At 31.2% G+C, this 26,591-nt stretch overlaps 2 protein-coding genes across 3 annotated transcripts in view; one reads left to right on the top strand and one right to left on the bottom strand.

Moving 5' to 3' along the window:
* LOC107445983 (cationic amino acid transporter 4) overlaps window positions 1-4,989 on the bottom strand; it is a 44,396-nt gene extending 39,407 nt beyond the window's left edge. The window contains exon 1 of the mRNA XM_087169061.1: window positions 4,835-4,989. Coding sequence (XP_087025187.1) covers window positions 4,835-4,850 — 16 coding nt within the window. The 5' untranslated portion in view covers window positions 4,851-4,989. The remainder of the gene's footprint in view (window positions 1-4,834) is intronic.
* Window positions 1-26,591, top strand: part of LOC107455608 (pancreatic lipase-related protein 2) — a 46,486-nt gene that overhangs the window by 15,627 nt on the left and 4,268 nt on the right. For both annotated transcript variants that reach the window (XM_087169064.1, XM_087169063.1), the window contains exons 2-6: window positions 2,151-2,470; window positions 15,059-15,205; window positions 18,946-19,054; window positions 21,428-21,538; window positions 25,016-25,138. In XM_087169064.1, coding sequence (XP_087025190.1) covers window positions 2,465-2,470; window positions 15,059-15,205; window positions 18,946-19,054; window positions 21,428-21,538; window positions 25,016-25,138 — 496 coding nt within the window. In that variant the 5' untranslated portion in view covers window positions 2,151-2,464. The remainder of the gene's footprint in view (window positions 1-2,150; window positions 2,471-15,058; window positions 15,206-18,945; window positions 19,055-21,427; window positions 21,539-25,015; window positions 25,139-26,591) is intronic.

Below are 26,591 nucleotides of genomic sequence, written 5' to 3'. Positions count from 1 at the left end.
TGTAGTAACTTTCGAACAAATTAAAACTTTAAAAAAATAATAAAAAATAAATAAATAAATAAAAACGTAACGAAAAGTTTTTAAGTGAAAATAGCCCAAGACAAATTTCAAATCTTTTATTGCATAGCATCTTGCAGCAAGCAATGGTTAATGATCAACCAGCGCGGTATTTTTTAATACGAGTTTAACAGTTGTTTGGCTGTGCTCTGGACTCCAGCCAGCCGAAGACTTGCCGCCGAATAAATGGTGAATGGTGCGTGTTAAATCTGTCGGGTCACAAAGTCCTCCATAATCCCATAACAAATTATACCTCTGTGAGTACTGAATCGGAGATTGATCGTTCTCTGGTGCAGGTCGAAATTACGATCTGTGGATGAATGAATGGATGTATAAGTGGGTCCATCCTATAAAACGGATGTGACATATGGGTGTGGCAGCATTCGAATTCTTGACCATAGATGGCGCCACTGGAAAACAATTATATTCGCACCCCCTCTGCCTTAATAGTCGACGACAGCAACAGTAATACAGGGTGTCTATAAAAGAACTCCGGGGTTTTGAGGCAAAATATTTTAATGAAATAAAAAAACATACATACATGTTTTATACATGACGGTAAAGCTTACATTTTCAAGTTTTTTTAACACTTAGTAAAGTTCTATATGAGTCCCGTTAGTGGCACGGCAGACGTCTAAACGGTATTCTACCTCTTCCCATGTCCTGGCCAGCATGTCTGGGGTGACGGTTGCCACACAATTGACTATTCGTTCCCTGAGATGTTGAACATCACGAATTTTCTCTGCACTTTGTACGGTAACTAAAGACTTCGTTTCTATGAGCCAAATAACACATTGAGCCTTTTGTTGCGGAGTCGCCTTCATTTCAAATTTCGCGACGTCATTTCAAGGTCAACGCCCTGCAGCGTCGCCAACAGTTGATACAAACATTCCCAATTGGTATGAGTAAAACTTTTTGAGCTACTCTTTTCAGAGAAATCGACTAAATTTTGCTATCTTTTATAGTTAGTGAGATATGAATTTTTAAAACCCCGGAGTTCTTTTATAGACACCCTGTAGAATGTTACATTTTTTATTGCATCGTACATTTTTCTACACACCCTCTAAAACTTCAATTTTTGTAATGTAAATTTGAACAACCAAAACAGCGATGGCGTCAACTCATTTTTTTTCCAACTTGGAAACATTTTTTATTGAACACCACACGATCATTTAAATAGGTTACTTACTCTGTTGAAACTTTTACTGCAACAATTTACCATAGTATCATTCAGATTTGCTGTTTCATTAATATGAAGCTCAATTGCGCAATAACATGTCGCAAATTAGATCTCTTTGAAGTTCATTACATAGTTCCAGGGTTAAATTTATATTTTGACACCGTAATAAGGCTGCCGTATTAAACTTGCATTTTTATAGTGATTCCGTGTACCAATAATATGGTTCAACTTTAACGGATATATGCTTTATTTTAACACCTTAATTAGGTTAATACTAATTTATACGGTATTATGAATAGTTTTAGGTGATTACTGATCACCAGACACTGAGCGAATTGTGGGTAAAATTTTTAAATTTTTAAATTTGGTAATAAATTTACTTTTATCGGGGGTAAGATCTTACTTTAGTTTTATTTAATCATGTAACATTAATTTTGATAAGTGTTCAAATTCAGAACATCTCAGTGGATGAAGAATCCAAGTTGCAGTCTCTGGGTGTTTCTGAAGCGGAAAAATGATCTAAGTGCATTTGACAATAAACAGTAGACGAGTAATAAACAGTAACAGAACCTGTCTTTTGGCAACAAGGGACTTATAAATTTCGCCAACTGGAAGCTTGAGAATAAGAAATAGTATAGATTTCATTTTGGCATAGTATTCATTATCAACTGTAAATATATAAATCTTGTCAAATTCACTAAAATATTATTCAGAGCCTTCATCCACTAATCTCATCATGTGTGAAGTGTTCAGACTATTATGAAGTGCTGGTCTAGAGAAAATTGTCCAAATGAAGCATGTTTCTTCGGGCAATATTTTCCAAACTAATATTCTTTTTTCGCAAAGTTTGTTTATTTTTTGTAGAAAGCACTGTAAATGTTTTGTATTGATTTCATGTAAATAAATATTTTAGGCATAACGATTTGGGAAAATGAACTCATAAAGAAAATATTCCAACAAGACCCCGCTTTCTGTTTCCAACCTTTTAAAGCCTCAGACTGTGCTGGCTCACATTGGATTTCTTCTCCCAACAACTCGAGAAATGCTCACGAATCCTTTCTTAAACCAAAAACTTTGTTCTTTCTTTTCACGCCAAAAAACCCATCCAATCCAGAGTTTCTACATTTATGTGGTGGGAAGCTTCCCAGCAACTCCAATTTCGACCCCCTGCACCAAACAGAAGTCTTCATTCATGGATATTTGGACGGAGTTTGCAGATCAGCATGGATGAGGGTAAGTGAAAAAGTATTTGTGATCTCATTACCAGAAGTATCCTTAAACCATGCGAAGAAAAACCATGAATTCACAAGCTCAGATAACAGAGTAAGGTTGATTTTAATGTCAGCAATAACATTTATCACAAAGCCCAACAAGGCTTATAAATTATTAGCAAATAAACCATGCAAACTTGAAACAATGTTAAACTTAAGTATGTAACTCTACGCGCTATGATATTAGGCTTGCATTGATTTGTCGATTGCGAGATTGTATCTGTATTTACAAAACAAGTCTAGAAAAACCTTCTGCAAATGAGGATGAATCGCAAATCTAGTGTAGAAAGAGTTCTCAAACTGCGGATAAATTCACTTCCTCAATGTTAATTTTAGATTTTATGATGATCACTGAAACAAGATTTTCGCTCATGCTTTCATGTACTTTCATTAACACTTTAAAAGTGAAGGTTAAATTATAAACATTGTTCTTGTTAATTTATAAATCTTAATGATAATTTAACTCTTGAACTTATCATTAAGTTTTCAACACAAATAAAATTTTTCATTTGAGAACCTGAACAAAGCTAGAATGAAAAAAGGGCAAAAAAAAAAAAAAAAAAAAAAAAAGGTTTACAGTACCCGTAAGTTAAGGTTAAAAGACGAGATTTTTTTTTTTTTTTTTGCACACCTTTATTTAATCTTCAAGGAATCCAACTTTGCTTACTAATGTTTCTAATAAGTTTAAAAAATGACTAAATTAGTCAACCTTTCTGTGCCAACCAATTAAAAATGAAAATTCAATATAATGTGGTCTGTTATCTGGGAAGTGCGTCGTTTCTGAAAGGTTCAGAAAATCATAGTAATAGTGCTTTTTAGTTTTACTTTAATTCATGTAAATAAAGTTCATTGTAAGCATGATAACAATTTGCTTATAGATTGTATAGATTTTGTCAGTTTTCTTCGATAAATATCGATGTATATTATGAAAAACAGAGAACCCTTATTCAAAACATAAATTGGAGATCAGGCATTCATGCACTTAATTACTTATAACCCTCAACAATAATCGATGGTAGTAGGACTAGATTTTCTTTTTTATTACTAACGTTGAACATGCGTTGAACACACATGGTGTTATATACTTTCAATACTGCCAAAAACTTCAAATCATAAATTGGGGATCACGCGTTCGTGCATTTAATTACTTCCAACTAATTGACTCTAATGACTTTCTGTATGACTAAATGCTTTTTTTATCTCCTTTCATTTTATTTATTTTTGTTTGTCACTAATGTCAAGCAATTTTGAGTAGCTAAGGCTAAACTCATTATTCAATGCTACATTCAAAAGGCTATGCAATTTGAAAACCTTCAATTAAATCTTAAATCATGGTTTGCGCTTTTAATTACTTACAGTCATAGACAATAGTGGTCGAAATATATCTAAGTTTTTTTTACCGATGTCAAGCAACTGATCTCCATAGCCGATGCTATAGTCTTGAGTGTTCAGCACTATCACCCAAAACTACGAATAGGGAACTTTAAATCAAACCGCAAGTTTAGGATCATTCAATACTTTTACGAATTGGCAATAATAACTTGTTAGAAAGCTAGACCAATCATTGAAAAAATTTTATTCTCAAGTTAAATATTTTCAAAATAGTCAGTTGGTTAATATGTTCAGTATAGCTTATGAACTTCACTTCGGGATTACGTCAAAAGAAGGTCAATCATTCAGGGTTACCGCAGTTGAAAAGATTTGGGAACCGTTTAGCTAGACAATTCTTTTTTCATAGATGTTGAACAATCTATCTGCCTAGCTGATGCAGTACTCTTACGTGTTTCAATGCTGGTATTAAAAACAATCTACGTTTTACGTCAAATCGCAAATCAGAATTCAATTACTTGTAAAATCGACAATCGAAAATAATAATGATATAATTTGATAATTTTGTTTTATTTCTGGCAATGAAAAGCATATCCGCATGCAGAACGTACAATCATTAGGTATTAACTCTCTAACATTGCAGTTTGAAACTTGAAAGACAAAAGGGATTCACTACAAAAAAAGAAAATGTAAAATTAATGCAATTTTGAATGTATTGACAACTTTTGGAGCGAAACTACCTAGCATTTGCTTTAGATGATATGAAAAGTTAACAAATATTAATGTTACGGTGGTTTGCAGACACAAAACTACTACTTATCAATTTAACCTGTGATCGTTTTATTTTATGCATATATTGTCGAATTAATTTACATACTTCAACTATTTAAAATACTTAGATTAATAACACTTTAATAAAACACAAAATTTAAATAACAAATTAATTAAAAGGCTTTGATTGGTTACAAATAAACTAATTGGCATGGAGAGAACTTACCCATACTGATGTTCATATTGGAAGTTGGTGAACCTCAAAATGACTCGGTTCTACTCTCTCTACTACTACTGCTACTGTTTTTGTTGTCTTTTTTTGATCTTTTATACTAAACTTTTTGCTAGATAAAACTATTGCTAAATTCTGGAAAGGTCACACAAGAGATCAAACTTGGACTATAAACTTCTGATTAACCCTTTTCGACACGTATTTCTTAACTTTAATCAAGAGTGTTTATTTGTATTTGCTTAAGTTCTATGTACTAATGGAAGTTTCCACAGTATTTTAAATCTAATCAATTATTTTGCAATTTACGATAAATCTATTTTAAATGTTTTATTGTGATTCTGAATTAAGTGACGATAAGCGTCACATTTTCCTCATGAACAGTAAAAAAAAAGAGAAAAAAAAATAATTCTTGCCACCTGTATAGGCAAGTATCTCTCCAATATACAACTCTATTGTACCAATTATAAACATAAAAGTAGCATGCATTCATAATAAAATTAAAAAATATTTTTTCTAATAACACAAGAAACATAAAAACAAATATTACTTAAACAAAATGTATATAAAAGAAACATAATCATTGTGTAGATACATACTTTTGCACAAGTGTGACACGAGGAAAAGAAGAGAAGAAAAATAATCATGATAAGTAAATAAATAATAATTAATTATTGTCAAAATTAACAGAGATATATATTATCGTCTACAACAGGTAATGCATGTTGAAATAACAGTAATGCTTAAACAAATAATAATCAAAAATGCACCTATCATTTTTAGTATAAAAAATATATTTGATAAAGCAGGAAAAGATATAAAACTAAAGAAACCTGAACCAGAAGAATCATCACTTATAAAGGATTTAGTGTAAGTGGAATTAAAATTAATAAGATTGATGCTTGGTTCACTTAAACAAAAGGAAATAAGCTTACAATGCTTCATCTCCCTCGCAACGAGGCATAATTTTTCATCATAGCATTTATGTTCAGCTTGAAATTTAATTATAAATTCTTTTGGCTCAGTTTCTAAAATCATTGATTGTGTATACAAAGTAATTTTCTGTAATTCAACAGACACTGTTCCTGATTGACAGCTAGAAAGAGCACTAAATTTCAGATCACTGAGAATTTGGCAAGAATAACAGCCTTTAGCTGTCACTGGACTTTCAAGAATTTTAGGACAAACTTGAGTCGTTTGAAGACTAATTTTAAAGTCACTGAAACTGAGAGACAGTTTAATAGGAGCTGTCGATAAAAGGTCTGATATAAGAGAACCTTTTTCGATTGAGAACAAGTGAAGTTCTCTGGCCGAAGGAAGAGCCTTTTCCTTGGAATTCACTAGTCTTTGCAGACCATCTGGCTTCCTTGAACATCGTAGTGTTGTTTCAAAAAAATCACATTGTGTGATTTCTGGATCGAAGATGAAATCTTTTGTATAGCTTTCATTGGCTTGGATTTGTCCAACGAGACCTGCCATTGGGACGTGCTGTGGGCTGGTTGGAGTTAGGTAGGCTTCGGAGGGGTCACCTACTCTTATGACAAGGGAATCGGTGAAATGGAGTTGAGGCTGGTTAAGGGAGCCTTGAATTTCTATGAATATACCATCTCTGGTTTGGGTCGAGGATTGAAATGTCAAAACCTCCGAAGTTTTATTTTCGGATCGTTCAATAGCGATAGTATAAGAGCAGTGGTGTCCTGTTATTGAACGAACTTCATATGAGTGGAGAAGATCAGGAACATAGAAGACTCTGTAAAACAAGCACCCCATCCTAGAAATAATTGTGCAGCCACTTCCCACACTAGACGGGTGACAATTCGTTGTTCCTGGGTATGCCTTGCTTTCATCAGTTAGTGCTTCGAAATCCTTATTAGGTGTGCAATGTGTACCCCAAGCACAATAATAATTTTGAGGACAGGCCAACTGACTAATGGTTTTTTCATGAACGGGAAATGTAAAATATAATCGTTTTGAAGAAAACTTACACTGCGCAGAGATGAGTTTTAATTTTAGGTGAAAAAGGTTATTTTTATGAGTGTCCTGAAACCACAAACAGGTCTGATACTCAAGATTTTTTAATGTTATCTCCGCTGTAGTAAAAATAGCACAGTGTTGCTGTCCATTAACTACTTGACAGTTCTGTAGTTCCGAAGAGATGATGGAATGGCTAGTGCAGTCACTTGCGACAGTTGCAAAAAGAGATACAAGCAATAGTAAGGGCAATGTGTTCTGTCTGGCTTGTTGCTGTGCATTATTTTCCAAAAAATCGTGTAAGTTAAGCAATTGACGGCGCGTCGTTGTACCAACTATAGCTCCTCCCAGCAAGAAAAATCGAAAAATACTTTTAAGTAATTTAAAAATGATTAATAAAATGTAAAGTGATGCTTTAAGAAATGCTGCTAGTCCTTTAAAAATCAGCCTTAAAAATATCAATAGGAGGAGTAGTAATATGGCAAGAACAACGTAAACTGTGTAAGCTATATGACGAGGCCAACACTTAATTTGGAACAAAAATTCCTTGCAAAAAATGCAATTCGTGGAACGGCAAATGGCTTTTCCTTCTAACACGATCTCTCCATGGACCGCTTTCCCATCGGTTGATATAAAGATTAAGGTTAATTTTTCCTTAAAAGCTATTAGTTCTGTTGGCAAAATTACGTTTAAATCCTTTTCGACATTAAATATAATTTCATTCCCTGAAATTCTTGCGATTAATTTACCCGGTCCAGGTAAAGAGACTACAGGTTCGTTGAAAATTAGAGTGAGATTATGCTGGATGAATTGTGCGCTCTCAAATTCAAGAGGACGTCTCGATTTCCGACCTATAAAAGGTTTTCTAAATAGACATATGTCGAAAGTAATCATTGTCGTGTTTAAAATCCAGCGATTAGATTCGAAACAGAGTAGTTCATATGTGACTTTTCTAACAACACATTTGCATGTCGCATGAGGATGGCATGGGAATAAAGAACAGAATTCAGGAGTTCCTGTGCAGTTCTCCGATGAACACTCACAAGGGGATGCTATGGCATCACCTCTCTCCAAGTCTGTTTCTGAACACAAAAAGGAAGATATATTGCCATTGTTGTTGGTTGGTCTGGACAGAAACTTTGTAGGTGACGTAAGGGTCTCATCCTGCTGAACTATTAATGCTTGCGAAGATAGAACACAGTTGTTGCATGAGGTCCGAAGGCATGCCGTTGGTGGCAACTCTAAACTTTCTGCTTCTGTGGAGTTTAAAGCTCTGCAACTCTTGTTCACATGAGGCGTTATTTCGCACATTTTGATTTCATAGGCTTGCACAGAAATAAATGTGACCGCAAGCAGAAAAATGACTGAAATGAAAACAGATATGGGAAGTCTCTCCATTTTCTTAAAAGGGAAATTAAATATACATATACATGTTGCTTGTTGAAGCCTTTAAAGATTAATCTTTTAACTTACTAAAGCGTAAATTATTCCTCTGATTCAATTTATTCAGTATAGCATATTTTTATGCATATATATACATGATTGTGATAGATTTTTTTTTTTTAACAAAAAAGTTTTTTTTTTTTTTTTTAATTTATTTTATTTATTTATTTAATTTTTTTTTGTACAAAATTACGTTGTGTATTTTTTTTCAAACATTTAATGATAGTATTCATTATAGTAGAATTGTCTGTTTACCACCAATAACTAGATAAGGAGTAACAAGTATAATACCTTCGAATGACTTTACATACCATATAATTTTGTTAAGTATCATGAAAAATCATTTTCTTCATAAATAATTGGTTAATATTTTTTTTAATACAGGTAGATGTAGAATAAGTTTCTTTTAAGGAAAAAAAAATCTTTTAGGATATATCTTCATTCATTTATTTATTTGTTAGAAATTATAAGTAATTATTTATGCATTAATATCTCTTAAATAGCAAAATTATTTACAAAATGCCAGTATTTTATCAATTCGAAATACCTATGATAATCCACTAAAGTGTAAAAGAACCTGCAATTACGCCTGCGCAATACATCTCTACAAACAGTAAAGGAGATTATCATTCTTGATCACGGATAAGTTAGGCCTTTACTTATTCACAACCAACGCAAGTATTTACGAGTATATATTTAATTATTTTTTAATTAATGAATGTTGCCATATTTTTCAGTATTCTTTTGTAAATAACGTTTGTTTGCATTTAATTTTAGGTATTTATTTATTTAAATTAGTACGTTCGATAGTAAACACGTGTCTTGTGAGGTTTGTAAAACAATGTATTGACAGAATCAGGTGGGTGTGGATCCAAAAATTTATTTGCTATGGCATCGGATATCTTATCCACTATATTCTTATCCTCTTGATTTTTATCACCAGTAATTGCCCAATTTAACAATCTATCAGCGATCGAATGGTTTTGACTAGTGGTAGTCCTTATTTCACCTACCTTATTTGTTCTTGACCGCAAATTATATCGGCTCTGAGTTGGCTTATCCACAGGGACTGTTTTGTCACTTATCGCTACCTTGGCGTTAGAAGTATTAGTGTTGTTTGACGATCGTTTTTGCGGCATATGATAAGAGGGGGGACAGTAATCGTCAGTTTCGTTTTCTTCATAAAACAAATTCGGTACAACATTTTTATGCGTTACTGATATATCCACGTCTGACTTCTGCGGAATTTTCTGAGTATCCGATAATAATAAGTCAGGTCGACGTTCTTCATATGCAAACATTCTATCAACATGTATCCGCATTGGTTTCGTGCGGGGTTTATTAATGTCTACTATGGAATAATTTAAATCAGAATGTTTTTGAATTACACGATACGGGCCTGAAAATTTTTTTGAAAATGCTCGCCCTGTTGATTGATTTGTAGCTGGTGTGTAAAGATAAACCTTTTGTCCTACGTGAAATGACTTTTCCTTTGCTACATTTTGACGAATTCTACTCTGCTTTTCCGCTGACATTTCGAGGTTTTTATATACATTACGATAAACAAATTTCATTTTTGATAAATTTTCCTCGATGTAATTGTCACAAGGAAAGTAATGAATATTAGGTTTTTCTTCCAATAAATGGAAAGGTAAAATAAGATCACGATTAAACATTAGAAATGAAGGTTTCTCATGAGTAGTGTCGTGATAAGAGTTGTTATAAATATAACTATAGTAGTCTAAATATGTATCCCAATTAGAAGTTGTTTCAGAGAGACAAGTCAAGCTCGTTTTAATACTTTTATTTATTCTCTCTGATTGACTGTTAGTCTGTGGTCTATAGGGGGTAGTTTTCAATTTATGAATTTGTAGTTGTCGCGAGAGTTCATTAAAAAGATGACTCTGGAAATTCGTTCCTAAATCAGTTAAAATGGAATTTGGAATACCGAAAATTATGATAAATTTCATAAGTTTATCAGCGATAGTTTCAGCAGTAATGTTTTTTAGAGCGTACAATGTACTATATTTCGTAAAATGATCAATTATAGTTAATACATATTTATTCCCTGTAATAGACATTGGTAATGGTCCTAATATATCTAAGCTCACAAGATCCATAGGTTGAGAAGGTGTTACAAAATTTTGAATTGGAGATTTAGTTATTGTAAAGCCTTTTCTTTCAATACATAATTTACATGAATTGGAAAAGTTTTTAATATCACTATACATTCCCGACCAATAATATTTTTCCCTAATGGAACGGTAATTTTTAGAAAATGCAAAATGTACAGTTTCACAACCCTCCAATATATGTGGTATTAAGCTTTGAGGTATTACTATTTGTTCATAATAATCATCTCTTGGTGCATGTTTGTTTCGATTAGTAATTCTTTTAAGCAAACCTTTGTCTAAAAAATAATTTTCATAGTGTGATTTACAATTTGCACTTTTCCCTTCCAATTAATCTATAATAGGTATTAAAAAAGAATCTTTTCTTTGCTCATTTTTAATTTTTTCTGTGTCCGGTACATCAATTTTTACAACATTAATGGTTTCATCTATATCTCTACTTAAAAGATCACCTAAGAAATTGTCAGAACCTTTTATTTGCTCAAAATCAAAATGGTAATTAGAAAGTTCTAGCAGCCAACGTGAAAGTTTACTCGCTGGAGAATCTAATTTTACTAAATAATTTAGAGATTTGCAATCTGAGAGTATAGTAAATTTTCTGCCATAGAGAAAAATTTTAAAGTGTCGTACCGCAAGTAAAATTGCATAGGCTTCAAGATGCATCGCGGGCCATTTTTTCTCGTGGGGTTTTAATTTATAAGAGAAATAACTTATTGGACGTAAAATCCCATTTTCATCTTTTTGAAGAAGAGCAGCGCCTACTGCAATCGCTGACGCATCTGTATTCAAGTAAAACATCTCTTCAAAATTAGGGTGTTTAAGCATGACATCTGATAATAGTTTGGATTTAATTATTTCAAATGCGTTTTGTGCAGAGGAATTCCATTTAAACTTATGTTTGTTTTTAGTTAAATCAGTTAAAGGTGCTACCACTTCAGAAAAATTTTCTATAAAATCACGATAATAATTTGCTAGTCCAAGGAAACGCCTTAATTTGCGTAATGTACTAGGAACTGGAAAATGTTTTATGGAATTAAGATTATCCGGTAGAGGCTTTATACCTTCCTTATCAACTATATGTCCGAGATATCGGATGCTTGTTTGGAGAAAATGACATTTCTTTGGGTTTAAGGTTAACCCATAATGACGAAAGCGTTCAAATAGCAGTCTTAATTTTCGTAGAGACTCAGAAATTGTTTGAGAGGGTACCATAACATCATCGATATATGCTGAAATGTTTTCTGATTGGAGTCCATTAAGGATTTTGTCAGCCGTTTCTTGAAAGACTTGTGCAGAATTTTTCATCCCGAAACTTAAATAGTTATATTGAAAATTTCCGTACGGGCTTGAAAAAGCTGTTAAATGTTTATCTTCGTCACGCAATTTAATTTGGTGAAAACTAGAATTTGCATCCAAGGTACTAAAATAATTTGAACCTCGTAAAGAGTTTAGAATGTCAGAAATTAAATAAGTTGAAGAAATTGTTGAAGAAATTGTAATTTGATTTAGTTTACGATAATCAATAACTAAACGCCATTGATTTTCCTCCTTTTTTCGCACTAAAATTAAAGGAAAGCTATATCTACTATTTGTTTTCTCTATTATTCCTGCATTTTCTAAGTCTGAAATTTGATTCTTAAGTGTATTTCGCAAATATACAGGTACAGGAAAAGGTCTACACTGAATCGGGTTAAAATTAGTAATTTCTATTGGAGGAGCTTCTAATGTGCATTTTCCTATAGTTTTTAAAGACGTGCTAAAAATATCCGCAAATTCAACAAGTAGTTGAGATAATTCCTCTTTTGCTTTATTTGGAACCCCAGACATATTAAAATCATCTAATTTAAATTCTTTCCTTCGAATGTCAGCTATAGATTCATTTGCCTCCAGTTTAATTTCAGAATTTATCTGGGCTACTTTCATATTTTTATTTAGGTGTAAATTATTCTGTGAAAGGTTATTTACTATCAATGGAATGTGACCATTTTGATCAACTTTGTACAATGAGTTATGCATTTCAATCTTATAATTAGAATTCATTGGAGTTAGCAGTACAGAACTTCCCGGTTGAATTTTCTTATCTGATTTGATTTTTACAACAACCGATTCATTAGGCTTGAGTTTAATCTTTCTAACAAGTTTTCCTATAGTTTCCTTGATTAAAACATTTATTTTATGAATTTCGAATTTATGTATTTGAGATGGTAAATCATTAAAAGTAACAACCTTATCCACAAAATTTATTTTGCAATGAAATGAGGAAAGAAAATCAATTCCTAAAATTATGTCGTAATCTTGAGCTAGGTCAGAATAGGTGACTAAAAAATCATGTCGGAAGATTTTGTCATTAATTGAAAGTGGTAAGGTAACATTCGAATAAGATTTTATTTCACTTCCACTTAAAGTAGTTATTTTGATATTTGAATTAAAAGGTTTATACTTTATCAATTTTGAATTTACTTTCTTTAATATTTTATCACTTAACAGAGATACACTCGCTCCCGAATCTAAAAGTGCATAACATTTAATGTTTCCGATTTCCAATTGAATGACTGGCAATGCGCAATTCTGACCTAATTGATAAGATAAAGTATTTTGAGTGTTACCCTTTAAAGTTTGAGGGATTCGTTGGGATTTTATCGATCCCTTTGAAAGTTTAAATATCTTTGTTTTGGTACGGTAGATCTGTTATCTGTGAAACGGGGATTTTGGTTTATTGACCTCGTATGATAAGGGTTAGAAGCGTTCAAAATCATGTTGCTTTGATTTGTTCTGTAATTATTTCTATTGCGAGGGAAAGTATCCCTATTATTTGCCAAAGGATTGCTTTTGCTCCTACTGTGTTGAAACCAACATTGAGATGAAAGATGATTCCGACGACCGCAGTGCATACAAGATAGATTTCTTTGAGTTTTTTGTTGGGGCATTCTCCTATTTCTATCATCAAAATTTATTTTCTCTAATTGTTTGGAAATAGTATTTATCATATTATTTGATATTTCAGTTTGTTTGTTAAGAAATTCTGTCATTTTCTTTTCAATCGCCGTTTCGGGCTCTGTTACTACATTGTTTACTACTTCAAGTTCCGATGTGAATTTAATGTTAACCTCATCCAGTAAAGCATTTTCAACAGCTTCATTGAATGTTTTTGGGTTACGACTCAAAGTCAATCGCTTAAGTGATGGCTGGAGACCTTCTAAGAATTTTGCCAGTTTAGTTTGGTCGACTATAGTATCTGCATTTTCCTTAGATGAATTTTCAAGACCAAAATAGTTAATTGTTAAATTTGATAACCTAGATGAGTAACTTCGAATTGATTCACCTGGATTTTGTCTGCAATTAGAAAATTGTTGTTGGCTGTGCAAAAGAGTAGATTTCTTTGCAAAAAATTTAGAAAATTTATTCTTAATGTTTTCATATTTCTTTTCATTTAGGAGTTCGGGATCATCTATAAAAAATTGTAATGCTGGGCCTTTTAGTTTACTTTTCATAACCGCGATATGTTCTGCATCATTCCATTCTGCTATAGTACCTACCTCTTCAAGATTTGTAAGAAAATATGCAACATTAGAAAATATTTCTCCGTCAAAGATGTTAACTAGATTTTGATAACCGGCTATTTTATTAGGGTTTGGGATTTCTGCCATTTTTAATACACTAGTAAGTGAAATTTGTCAACAACATTTAAAGTACTAAACACTTAGAAATATTTACACTTGCATTGTTAATGCATGATTACAACGAAAAATTAAATTACCTGACAATATAAAATCATTCGAAAATAAATAACTCATTGCATATTACCATAGAGAGGAAAAAAAAAATTTTTTTTTGGAAGCGCCATATTGTTACACGGCACCATATTGTTACGGTGGTTTACAGACACAAAACTACTACTTATCAATTTAACCTGTGATCGTTTTATTTTATGCATATATTGTCGAATTAATTTACATACTTCAACTATTTAAAATACTTAGATTAATAACACTTTAATAAAACACAAAATTTAAATAACAAATTAATTAAAAGGCTTTGATTGGTTACAAATAAACTAATTGGCATGGAGAGAACTTACCCATACTGATGTTCATATTGGAAGTTGGTGAACCTCAAAATGACTCGGTTCTACTCTCTCTACTACTACTGCTACTGTTTTTGTTGTCTTTTTTTGATCTTTTATACTAAACTTTTTGCTAGATAAAACTATTGCTAAATTCTGGAAAGGTCACACAAGAGATCAAACTTGGACTATAAACTTCTGATTAACCCTTTTCGACACGTATTTCTTAACTTTAATCAAGAGTGTTTATTTGTATTTGCTTAAGTTCTATGTACTAATGGAAGTTTCCACAGTATTTTAAATCTAATCAATTATTTTGCAATTTACGATAAATCTATTTTAAATGTTTTATTGTGATTCTGAATTAAGTGACGATAAGCGTCACATTAAGCTTGCCAATAAATATATACATACAATAATTTTTAGCTGAAATCGGGTTGGAATTGAAATTTTTCTTTATATATATATATAATAAAGATAACTCGAATGAGTTCTGAGCAAATATTACTAAGCTTTTTTTTTTCATTTTTGAATACGTTGTTATGGTATATTTAATTTTTGTAATTATAAAGAAAATATGTGATTGCTGAATAATTTGTCATTTTTCACTAGGAGATGAAAACCGAGCTGTTTAAACGTGGCTTATACAATGTGATTCTGGTTGATTGGACATGGGGAAATGGACCCGATTACCTTCCAAGTGCTGAAAATACGAAGACTGTAGGAAAACACGCTGCCTATGTCATTAAAAACATAATGGTAAGAGTATGGTAACCCCTTACCGATCGGTTAATTTTCTAGAAAACGGTCATAAAAGTGCCTATCTTTTTACTAGTGTTATTTGATAAGTGGTGACATCTAGTTCGAAATAAACTAACTATCTACAATTAACTTAAAAATATGAAATACCTTAAAATTATAAAATGAGAAATAAAATATTTTCTGGGCAAAAGAAATGAATCAGTTTTATTCTTATTCCCAAGTATTTTTTTTAGTATTTTTATAACATTTAAAGTTGTGTGTTTGTAGAGTAATTGTGTAGTGTGACTCACAGAAAACGAATTATAAATTTAAATCCAATTAAAAGGAGTAGTAGGAAATATTATATTTGAATGTTATTAATAGCGTGTTACTATTGTAATAGTATAATGTTTTTATGTTTGCTCTAAATTAATTTATTCTATTTTATACCCGTCCTTGAACAGCCGACCCAATTTTTGGGCTTACGACTACTAATGTTCACCTCGAAAGCCTTGTAATTTTGAATCCTATCCAGAAGACAAGGGAACTCTGGATCAAGAATTGGGAGAAATTTTGCTTTCATAGAGAACTTTTTTATGGAACTAAACTGCCTTTGTGTTACATGGAGAGGAAAACCCCCCACGGTTTGCCTGACAGCAAGGGGACTCCAACCCATGATCCCTCTACCACTGAGGATATTTTCAGTCAACACTGTGACCGGTGTGAGCCGGGTGCGGAATTCGTATAGACCAGTCACTGCCGGGATTGACCTCTTTGGAAGTCGAACGCTCTATCTCCCGAGCCACCACGGATCGCTATGAATGATTAACATTTTACGTAATTATATTACCCTCGCTTGAATCACGGCATGAATTAATCGTATTTGAGTCCTTCCATACTATTAAGTGTTATGCACGGTATATTTTCTAGATTATTTTCATTTATTATGAATAATAATAAATAAAAATAGTCTATAAAATATACCGCAGTCTATATAATAGTCTATAAAATATACCTATAAAATATTTATTTTATTTATAGTGCTATTTAATTACCTTTATTGTGTTTTGTATCCTATCAGCTCTTTTGATCGGAATTTTTTTTTAAATTAAATAGTTTTTCTTGTAGAGGTCACAATTCTGTTATTCTGTGTTTCGGCACTGAGAAGCAGGGTTTTTTTTTTGTTTTTAATACCGTAATTGTTAGATGTCTGTTTTTAAGAAATAATTTCTTTATCCGCCTTGTTTTTAACTTTATTCATGTGTCATATTTTCTGTAAGTGTTTAATATTTAGTAATAATATACATAACTCTCGATTGAAAAACACAATAAATTAACCGTATTTTAGTTGTTCCACGGTATAAAGTATTACGTACGGTACATTTTATAAGTTTTTTTCTTTCTTTTATTGCGTTTTGTATCCTGTCAGCTATATTATTCGGAAATTTATTTTCGATTGATTACGTTTTTTTTTTATGGTTACTATTCTGACGGAATATTTGTTTATAGAACTGAAACTGTAGCATGTCTGTTTTGGTGCAATTATTTGCTTTATTCGCGGTGCTGAACTTCATTCGGGACTAACTTTTCTTATCTAGGTAATTTTCAAAAAGAATCTAACGAACAATTCAGGTTCAAATTTTGCAGTTTTTTTTACATGAAAATAAATTTTTATCTTTATCAAAATACAATTAAGAAAATTTCAATTACTTTAAAATTGTTCTCTTTGCCTCCGGCTTCATTTATATTTTAAAGAAATTTTTATGAAAAAGGAAATAATGAACCAAAATGTGCATATTTTAAAAATAAATAATTGACTCTTGGACATATCAGATATCAAACACTCTTGAATGAAGTATTTAAATATTGTACTTATAACTGTGCTTGCAGATTTCAATTGTACTTTCACGTTTTAAAAGATATCAGCGCCACCTTAACCTACTTGGCACAATTAATATTGATACCAAAGGGAGTTTTAATGTTGAACTCCGTATCTTTCAAACGTAAACGTAAATACAGTGCGAAAAAAAAAAAAAAGAAGAGCGGACTACTCTGAATAGTTTTTGATCGGATCACGTTCAAGGTCGAGGGGATGAGGTCAAATATGCTAATGAACAAGTGCAGACGATATTTTAAGTTACGGAACAAGACTTTAAAACATACTTTCTCTTAATAAACATAGCTTCTTTTCGACATATTTGGAGGTAGCCGCAATCTGGGAAATGTGGTCCCAATAGTTTGATCAGGAGAGCGGTCCAAAGTTTTGTTAGTTTTACTTTCTGCGGCCCTTAATGTTAGTTTTACTTTTTGAGTATTTCGCTAAATCTCGAAAACATTTTAAGCGAATTAAAAAAAAATTGCACATAATCATAAAATTTTTTAGTTTAAAGATAATTTCATGCAAAAATCAAATTTTTGTAAATATTTATTATTTTTTATTATTTCATTTAATAATAATCGAAAAAAAAAACATGAACTGCAAGGTATAAATTTTTTTGCGCATAATTTTTAAGTTTGTAATTTTAAATGGCAAAATACAAAATTTGAGCTAAATCGGTCGAATAATTCCTGAGAAATCGAATTTTTAACAAGTCATATATTTAAAATTTGATTTCTCAGGAACTAATCAACCGATTTTGGTCGAATTTTGTACTTTGCCATTTAAAACTGCGTACTTTAAAATGATGCAAAACTTGTACGGCTTACGATTCAAAATTGTTTCGATGATTACTAAATAATGTAATAAAAAAAATAAATATTAACTAAAATTTATTTTTGCATGGAATTATATTTTTGGATAAACAAATTTAATAGCTGTGTGCAAAAAATTTTCAATTCGCTTAAAAAGATCCCGAAATATAGCGAAATAAGCAAAAAATTGAATTAACATTAAGGGATCTAATGTTAGGACCCCTTACCTGACCAAACTATTGGGACCATATTTATTATTTCTAAAAGTGGTTTTTAAATATCTATTTTTTCCTACTTGATAATTCCAGAATACTTATTTATAGAATTGTTGATTATTTATCTGGTATTTAGAATTTTTTTGTGTCAAACGGAAAAGTAGTTTTTGATGTGCATAATATTTTTTCCATGTAATCGACAAAACGCTAATCTTGACGCCTTACAACATAGCAATTATCATTGAAAGTATATAAATAGAAAAATTAATGAATAAAAGAATGGCTAAAATGTTATACTAATTCTTGGAAGTTAAAAACAAAAAGTCACCGAAACAAGTTATTACCCCGTGAATCAATTAACATTTGACATTTGTTTGATACGGTGATATCTGAATGAATTTGTACAATTAGAGTATTTTTTTCTTAGACTTATCGTTATGATAGGAAAAGAGTTAATAGTTAGAACAAAAAGTAATTATGAGTAGTATATTCGATGGTTAAAACTTAATAAATTCACTTTCTGTTCTATATTTGAAACATAGTTAATTCCGAGGTTGATAAATATATTACCATCAAATCAGTAGTTTTCAAATCTATGCTAAACTTGTTTATTTTCAAAGCGCTTATTTCTAAATTAATTTAAATGCCACGTCATTTTTTTTTCTACAATATTCTTTAAGGGCATGCGAAATTTTTTATTTATTTTAATGCAAAGTTTTTTTATATACTGAAAGTACTGTACACGCGACAAGAACTTTTTAGACTCTGTGTAAACTAAATACTAGCCTATAAAAAATTACCATTACAATAAATATGTAAATTTACATTAATTTGATTTTTACTTAATTTCAGAAACAAATAGGAGTTGGTCCAGAAGCGTTTCACCTGGTTGGTCATAGTCTAGGAGCACACATTGCTGGGTTTGTTGGAAAAAGCGTGAAACAATTGAGACGAATAACAGGTGATCCAAATTATAATTATTTATAAAATATGCATAATACCGTATAAGAAATATTTAATATAATATCTTATTGTTTATTGAAAATGTGAGGTAGCTAACTAAGAACTACGACTGCTTAGCCAATTAAACTACTTTTAACAAGCATATATTTTATTAAAGTCCAGCAAGAGAGGCTTTGAATAAAATTAACAGTGAGATAATGTCAAGCAAAAGGCACGATTTGTATAACGACTTTAGTCTCACGGCTGACTTTTGCCTGAGCATTTGCAACTCACCACCCTTATGCGGAAGCGTGCCTGGGCTATTGAAGCCTCATTGAATCTGACTTTACAGAGTGGAATTTATTGTCTCAAGACTTTGCAAAAAAACAACTTGTAAGCAGCGTGCGATATGTTATGAAACCAGCATAGCTGTGAAGAGGATGGACTGATAGTTAAGACACGGTTCCTAGCAGAACACTGAAGTTAAGCCTCACTCGTTACGGTCAGTAAGCAAATTGGTGGCCACTTTGATCAGCCTACGTAGGGAACGAGGGTGCAAGGTATTGGTCCTCGTTAAACTGTTCTACCGTAAAATCCTCAACTTTTCGCACAGGTCGTCGTGATACAAAAGCAAGGGAGCCACACCCTCTGTAGAGGATCAAAATTGCAATGGTATGTCTTCGTATCATCCTCAAGGATGTTTCCCAAACCGTCTCCAATAGCCCATTGTGCAAGTCTACTGCGACGTAAATAAAGTACCTACCTAGGGTGAAAAGAGGTAAAAAACTTAAATGCAATTTTGCAACATCATTTTTGGTCGATTTTACTTCGATGCGTAATAACCCATTATTTTGGATTTGTGGCGTTTACTTTTTATTATCATGGTTTTTGTCATAGTTTGATGGATATTTATTTATAAACTAGCTGAAAACCCGTTCTTCGCATGCTGTAAAAAAAGTAACGAATCAATAACTCAGTACTGAACAACACTACGAAATCTTGCTCAAAACTGAAAGGCATTTACCAAAACAATTGAAGAGCTAAGTGGAAGAGCCAAGTAAGTGACATTTTTAAGGGAATTATAATGAATCAGAGAAACTAGCGTAAAGTGGTTGCATCAATATGGGTATGTAGAATGTAACAGAATTGTTTTATCCTTCACTTTAAGCTTAATATAACTTATTCTCGTAAGCATGATTTTAATTTCAAATTAGATAGTGGTGAATAATATACAGCAAAGAATTTCTCATAAATTGGTAAAAAAATAGTTCGGATACCACCATTTCGTTGTTAGCTTTGCCGAAAATATCACTTACCTGGTTCTTCCACTTAGTTCTTCAGGAAATATAGATAAAATAATTAAAAAAAATTTTTTATTATTATTTGTTGCCCTTTTAAGTGGCTTTACTTTACTAAATCAAGCAAAACTCGTTTTTTGTATTTAATACCATCAGAATAAAGGTAAAAGGTAAATGTTTTAAGAGTCAACTTAGCATGACACTGATAAGTTATTTGTAAGTTCACTTTATTAATTAACATTAAAATGTTACTCTTAATTCTGACATAATAGTTAGAATCATAATTTTTTTTTAATTATTTTTTTTAAATAACGGCAGGCACTGAACTTTCGTTCTTCGCCTTAGAAGATGCCGGAAGTGTTGCTCATTTATCGTTACCCAGTGGACACCTGTGAACCAAAGTCACGGAGGCGAGCAACATTACACACGCCACACTGCCACAAATATCCGTTCATAGGGTGGGCCGCATTCATACATTCACACATCAGAAGACAACACGGAGAGAAAGAAACATCAATGCCCAGAGCGGGATTCGAACCCCCCAGCCATTGGCTTCGCAGTCAGGAACGCTAACCACTCGGCCACCTGGCCGGCGAATCATAAATTGTCATAAATTATAGCAGCATCAGAATTTTAATTTAATTAGAAAAAAAAATTTATTTATATAAATGAATTATTTGATAGTTCACTCTATTAAATCAAGAAATCTTTTTAATTACAAAACAAAATGTTGTTACAATTATTTTTTATCAACTAAGATCAGAATTTCTTTTAGTTTTGACATTAAATTTCTTTATACGAATGAGTTCCTGACAATACCCATTTAAGAAAAAAAATTCAAAATAATCTTTTATCAATTAACACTAGAAGATTTATGTAACAGTGACGTAAAATTTGTTACATAAATGAGTTGTTTACAAGTTTAATTTAATCAACATTGAAAGGCTTTATTTAATTCTGACATAAAACTTTGTTATGTAATTAAAATCCTTACATTTTTTTAGATTAACAGAAAGTACTTTATGCAATTAGTACTCAACTTATTTTTTCATATCGCTATAAAGTTTAATTTAGTTATATCTTTTCGTTTTCAGCCCTAGATCCAGCTTTGAGTCCTTTTCAAAATAAATCTAAGCTTGAGCGATTAGATGTATCTGATGCAAACTTAGTTGATGTCATTCATACAAATGGTGGTTCTGAAGTTGGTGAGAGAATTACAAACTTTTGCTTACTTGCGTATTTTATATTGCTCAATCAAACTAGTATCATGTGTTGACCGTTGGTAATCAAAAGCAAGAGAGGAAGAGCATGATTTAAAAAGAACAAATTAAACTTTTTTAACCATTATTAACAAGAGAACGATCATCCAAGTGACACAAAATCGAAGTGCTCCTAAATAAAAATTTAGGGAAAATATTGCAAAATTATCCCGATAGTCTCTTAAGTTACATGCAAAAAGGGAAACGTTAGTAATTACAATTGATACGTAAAATGGGTAGAGGGAATAGTGTGGTTCTCACGGTTCGGTTTAGAGGAAAATTTAAAATGTTAATTCATGCCTACTTAAGACTTAAATATAGAATCGAAACAGCGGGTCTGAATAATAAAGTATTAGAAAGCGTTTAATTTTGAATAATAATTTTAGAAGAAGATTTAAATAAAGAAATAACATAAAAAGATTAGATGAAGCTTTTTATGTCACATCCTCCCTCCCCAAAAATTTTTAATTATCATCTAAAAATTTGAGGAAAAAAAATTATCTATTTGTGATGTTTTCCCTACGTTAGAAGAACAATTAATATGAAAAGAATAAAATTTTTAATCTTGGCATTAAATATATTTATCAGATTAAGGAATTAAAAAAAAACACACTTTTGTAAACTTCATAAAAATTTTAACATAGTTAAAATATCGTAATAATTGAAGAGTTTGATCTCCATTTTTAACAGTTTTTATGACTTAACTTTTTTTTTATCAGTTTAAGGGAAATCTTTTAAAGAAAATTTAAAATGTTAATTCATGCATACTTAAGATTTAAATATAGAACCAAAACAGTGGATGTGAATAATAAGTGTGAGAGTATGTTGTAGTAAATCAAGTTTGCTACATACTTTGCCAGCCTGCAACCGATCTAACATATCTTCAATTATCGGTAAGGGGTTAATCTTTAACTGTTTTTGAATTAAATTTTCGGTAATCGATGCATAGTCTTAGGCTATCATCTTACTTTTTGCAAAGAACTATTGGGGAGCAATAATCAGAGCAACTCTCTCTAATTATATCTGTCTTTTACTACTCAGATATCTGATCATTTACTTTTTGTTTTTCAGAAAAGGATAAACGTCTAGCTCTTTGACATACTGGAATGTCATCTTATAAAATAATTTTCATTGTCAACTTAGTGTCTTTAATTTCGTTTGGTTTGTAATTATTAATCAACACAGATGGTTCATTTCTAATACAAGAATCATCAGCATGTGATAAATCAAGTTCATCATTACTATACGCATTGTTCATGTTAAATAAAAAGCATCCACAAAAACAAGGGTTATAAGTTAAATTCAAACCACAACACTTGCAGAAGTCTTCGTTCTCAGAGGAGCCTATTCGGATAATTACACCAGAAAAAAGCTGACCTAGTTTTATTAATTGGTCATAAACAGAGGGTGTTTTAATGCAGTCAGATGTTAATAGATTTGAGGAGGCAACGTTGACTTTCGACCCCGATGTATTGTGATTTATAGACATTTTCACTTTAATCAGTCTGGCTTCTTGTTTATTAATCAACACAGAATCAGCAACTTGTTTATTAACCAACACTAATTTAGTATTGAGTTCAAACGTAAATTCAGAAGCATTTTATTTCCTAATTGAATTAATTGGAAAAAAAATCTAGAAACTGAAAAGTAAAAGAAAAAGTTATTTGACAAAAGGGCTGGATAACCTGAAATGGTTATGATTCAAGATGACAGCTTTTTCTGTTATAGATGTTCTGCATCTGTTACAATAAATTGTTAAATTTTAATTATATTATTTTCAATTTTGTAATTTGCTTCAGCTGCTCTATGGAGATTTCTCAAGAATAATTTTCTTTTTAACGGATAGTATGCCAATATAATTTGTTTGATAACAGATATGAAATGTTTGTTTCCGAAATAAGGAGTTACCTATAGATGTCTGCTACTAATACTAGGTAGAAGTGAAAATTTAATTGTGCTCTTAAGAGCTTCTTTTTTTCCAGTAACAGAACAAAAAAAAATTTTTTTTTCCTTCTTTAGAAACAGATAATAATGCTTGAGCTGTTCTTAGAAGAAAGTGTCTGTTATTTGTAACACATAATTTTTTTTTCAAATGGCAGGCACTGAACATTATTCTTCGCCTTAGAAGATGCCGGAATTGTTACTCATTTCACGTTACCCAGTGGGCACCTGTGAATCAAAGTCACGAAGGCGAGCAACATTACCCACTCCACACTGCCTCAAACTCGTTCATAGGGTGGGCCACATTCACACATCACACACAACAGAAGACAACACAAGAGAGACAGAAACATCCATGCCCAGAGCGGGATTCGAACCCGCAGCCATTGGCTTCGCAGTCAGGCGCGCTAACCGCTCGGCTACCTGGTCGGCTGTAACACATAGTACTCCAATATAATTTGCACGATAACTGATTTAAATGTTTTTTTTTTCAAAAAAAACATGTTATTTCCTGTGGAATGGGGATTAATTCTGGTGATTTTTTCGGAAGAATCCAAATCAGCAATAAAAAAATGGGGGATTTCTATTTAAAATTTTTAAGTTTCCGTTCTTCCCTAAGAGATGAGGTACCAATGAATTCATTCATCTTTTGAAAATATTTTAAACGTACAGATTTAGATTTTTGATTCGATGAGTATTTTTAGATACTTGATTATTTCCTTACTTTTCGGACGCATTGTAGAACTTTAAGTATCGAAACTGTTATCAGACAACTGTTATTGGAAAAATCATTCAAAAAAGGTAAAAACTATTGTTATAACAATTATTATTATAATCTCATTTCAAGAATGAAAACCATAAAAAGTTAACCATTTAATTTCATTTAGAAATGGAAAATAATATTATATTTAACAAAAAAAAAGTAATGCTTAAAAATAAGCACACTTGATGATAAAGAGGCTTATTAACGCCGAAATCGGTACTATTTTAAATAGGACTCATGTTTCAAATCTCTTTCATTTATTATATTTGGTTCATGCTTTTTTTTAGAGACTAATGGCACTATTTGATCATAATTTTCAGAACCTGAAGTTGTTATACTATACTAAACACAATTATGTCAATAAGCTCCAATTGTAAAATCAAACATCGTTACTAGGTCTAATCATAAATAAAGCAAATGAATTGGATTTAAATGCACAGTTTAATGGCACAAAAGCTCTGATTGACTTCACTGTACCAAATTTATACGATACTACGTAATCTCGGAGACAAAATCAAATGGTATTAGAAACTATGTCTGTCACAATAAAGAAGAAATCAATTGGAGTGTTTCCAGGGCGTAATCCTTGCTTACCTAAGGAAAGCAAAAGTCTTATGTGGGACTTTTTTGAAAAAATAGGTAAAAATGTATGGGTATTTGCTAAGGGCAGAAAAATTATTTTATGGTTTTGTTCATTACTTTTTACGAATTATTTTCAGGAGATGTAATTGGAGATATTAATCCATTGGGACATGCAGATTTCTACCCAAATGGAGGAACAAACCAACACAGTTGTCGACACTACATTTTAAAATCCTATTTAGCTCTCGATTTCTTATATGGTACGTTTATATATAGATATAGTTTTATATTTTATAGTTTTCTGTACAAAAAGCAAAAGAAAATTGAATTTTTAAATAAAATCTTGAAATAGTTTTACATGAACTATATGAAACATATTAATTTAGAAAAACGTAAAGTAGTTTAAAATAGTTAAGCTTTGTTAGGTAATGTAATCTTATGTAATCATAAAATTTTAGATGGTAATATAATTTTATATGTTAATATGGTTTCATAGAAAAAATTTTAAGAAAAAGAAAAAAAAACTAAATTTAAAAAAAATAGAATTTTTCAAATATTTTAAGTAAACTGTATGAAATATGTTGATTAAAATAAACATCAATTTAAAACAAAATAAAACGCTTAATAACTCATTTATAGTTTTGAATGGAGAATGATTTCTCTTTTTTATTAATAAAGAAACATTAAAGAGTTCAAAAGTAAAAAAAAGTATTTTACTTTTAAACTTGTAGAAATCAACATTTATTTAATTTATTTACACATTTATTTTTAAATTTTGTACAGCATGATAAACGAAATGCTATGACGGAAGGGAAGAAAATATTCCACAAAGTTGCGAAGCAAAAGTAAAAAATTTCCATGCGCTTCATATTTTGGTGCACAATCTGCAATATGTTTAATTTAGATATTTTTAACAATCAGGCTAAAACAAAACAAAAAAGTTGCCTTCAGTTTGTTGATCTGATCGCTATCATTGAAAGTTAACCGATACAGTGTTACGCACAGAGTGCGTCCAGCTTCGTGATGTAGCGCAAAAGCGAGGCCAATAGAAGATCTTTTTACCAGTAAATTGAACCGAAAGTGTTTAGAATGAATAACGTCCAGCCACAGTCTAGAAAAATAATAGCCGGTGCTGAAAAAAAACGTTACTAATCTTCTATGGAAAAGGGAAAACTTATACCTCATGTTTTAAAAGAGGTTGCAACGCAGAATCGGTTAAGATTCAAAAGTTATACTATCGTTTTAAAAGGTTCTATACCACACTGAGAAAAAAGTATGATCAAAACTACCAGAAGATGGTAAATTTTACCGTGTTTCTGGCTCCATGATAACAGTAAAAAGCTCGGAAGTGTTTACTGAAATGCTACAGTAATGATTTTCGTAAAATTAGCAATAAAATATTGTTTATTATCTGTGATAAAAATTTGGTAATTGTGGTAAATTCTGTTAATTTTATCATGATATCTTAAAGCGTAGTATAAAAACCATTTATTCAGTTAAATATTTTTTTCAGTTCCTAAATGTATGATAATAAGAACTATAATTTAAAAACCAGAATTACCGATAAACCAATATTATATGAACGGGAAACATTACCAAGTGAATGATTTAAATGCCGTATATTTTGGTTTTATTAACCAGAATTTTATTTATTTTCTACTAGAAATATCATTACGATAAAGTACAGCAATTTTATAAGGATTTTTTTCTCCG

Source organism: Parasteatoda tepidariorum, chromosome 8 (assembly GCF_982258835.1).
Source record: "Parasteatoda tepidariorum strain Cologne lab strain chromosome 8, Ptep-v5.0, whole genome shotgun sequence".
In the NCBI taxonomy this organism is placed as follows: Eukaryota; Metazoa; Arthropoda; class Arachnida; order Araneae; family Theridiidae; genus Parasteatoda; species Parasteatoda tepidariorum.
This window is presented reverse-complemented; position numbering and strand designations above follow the sequence as displayed.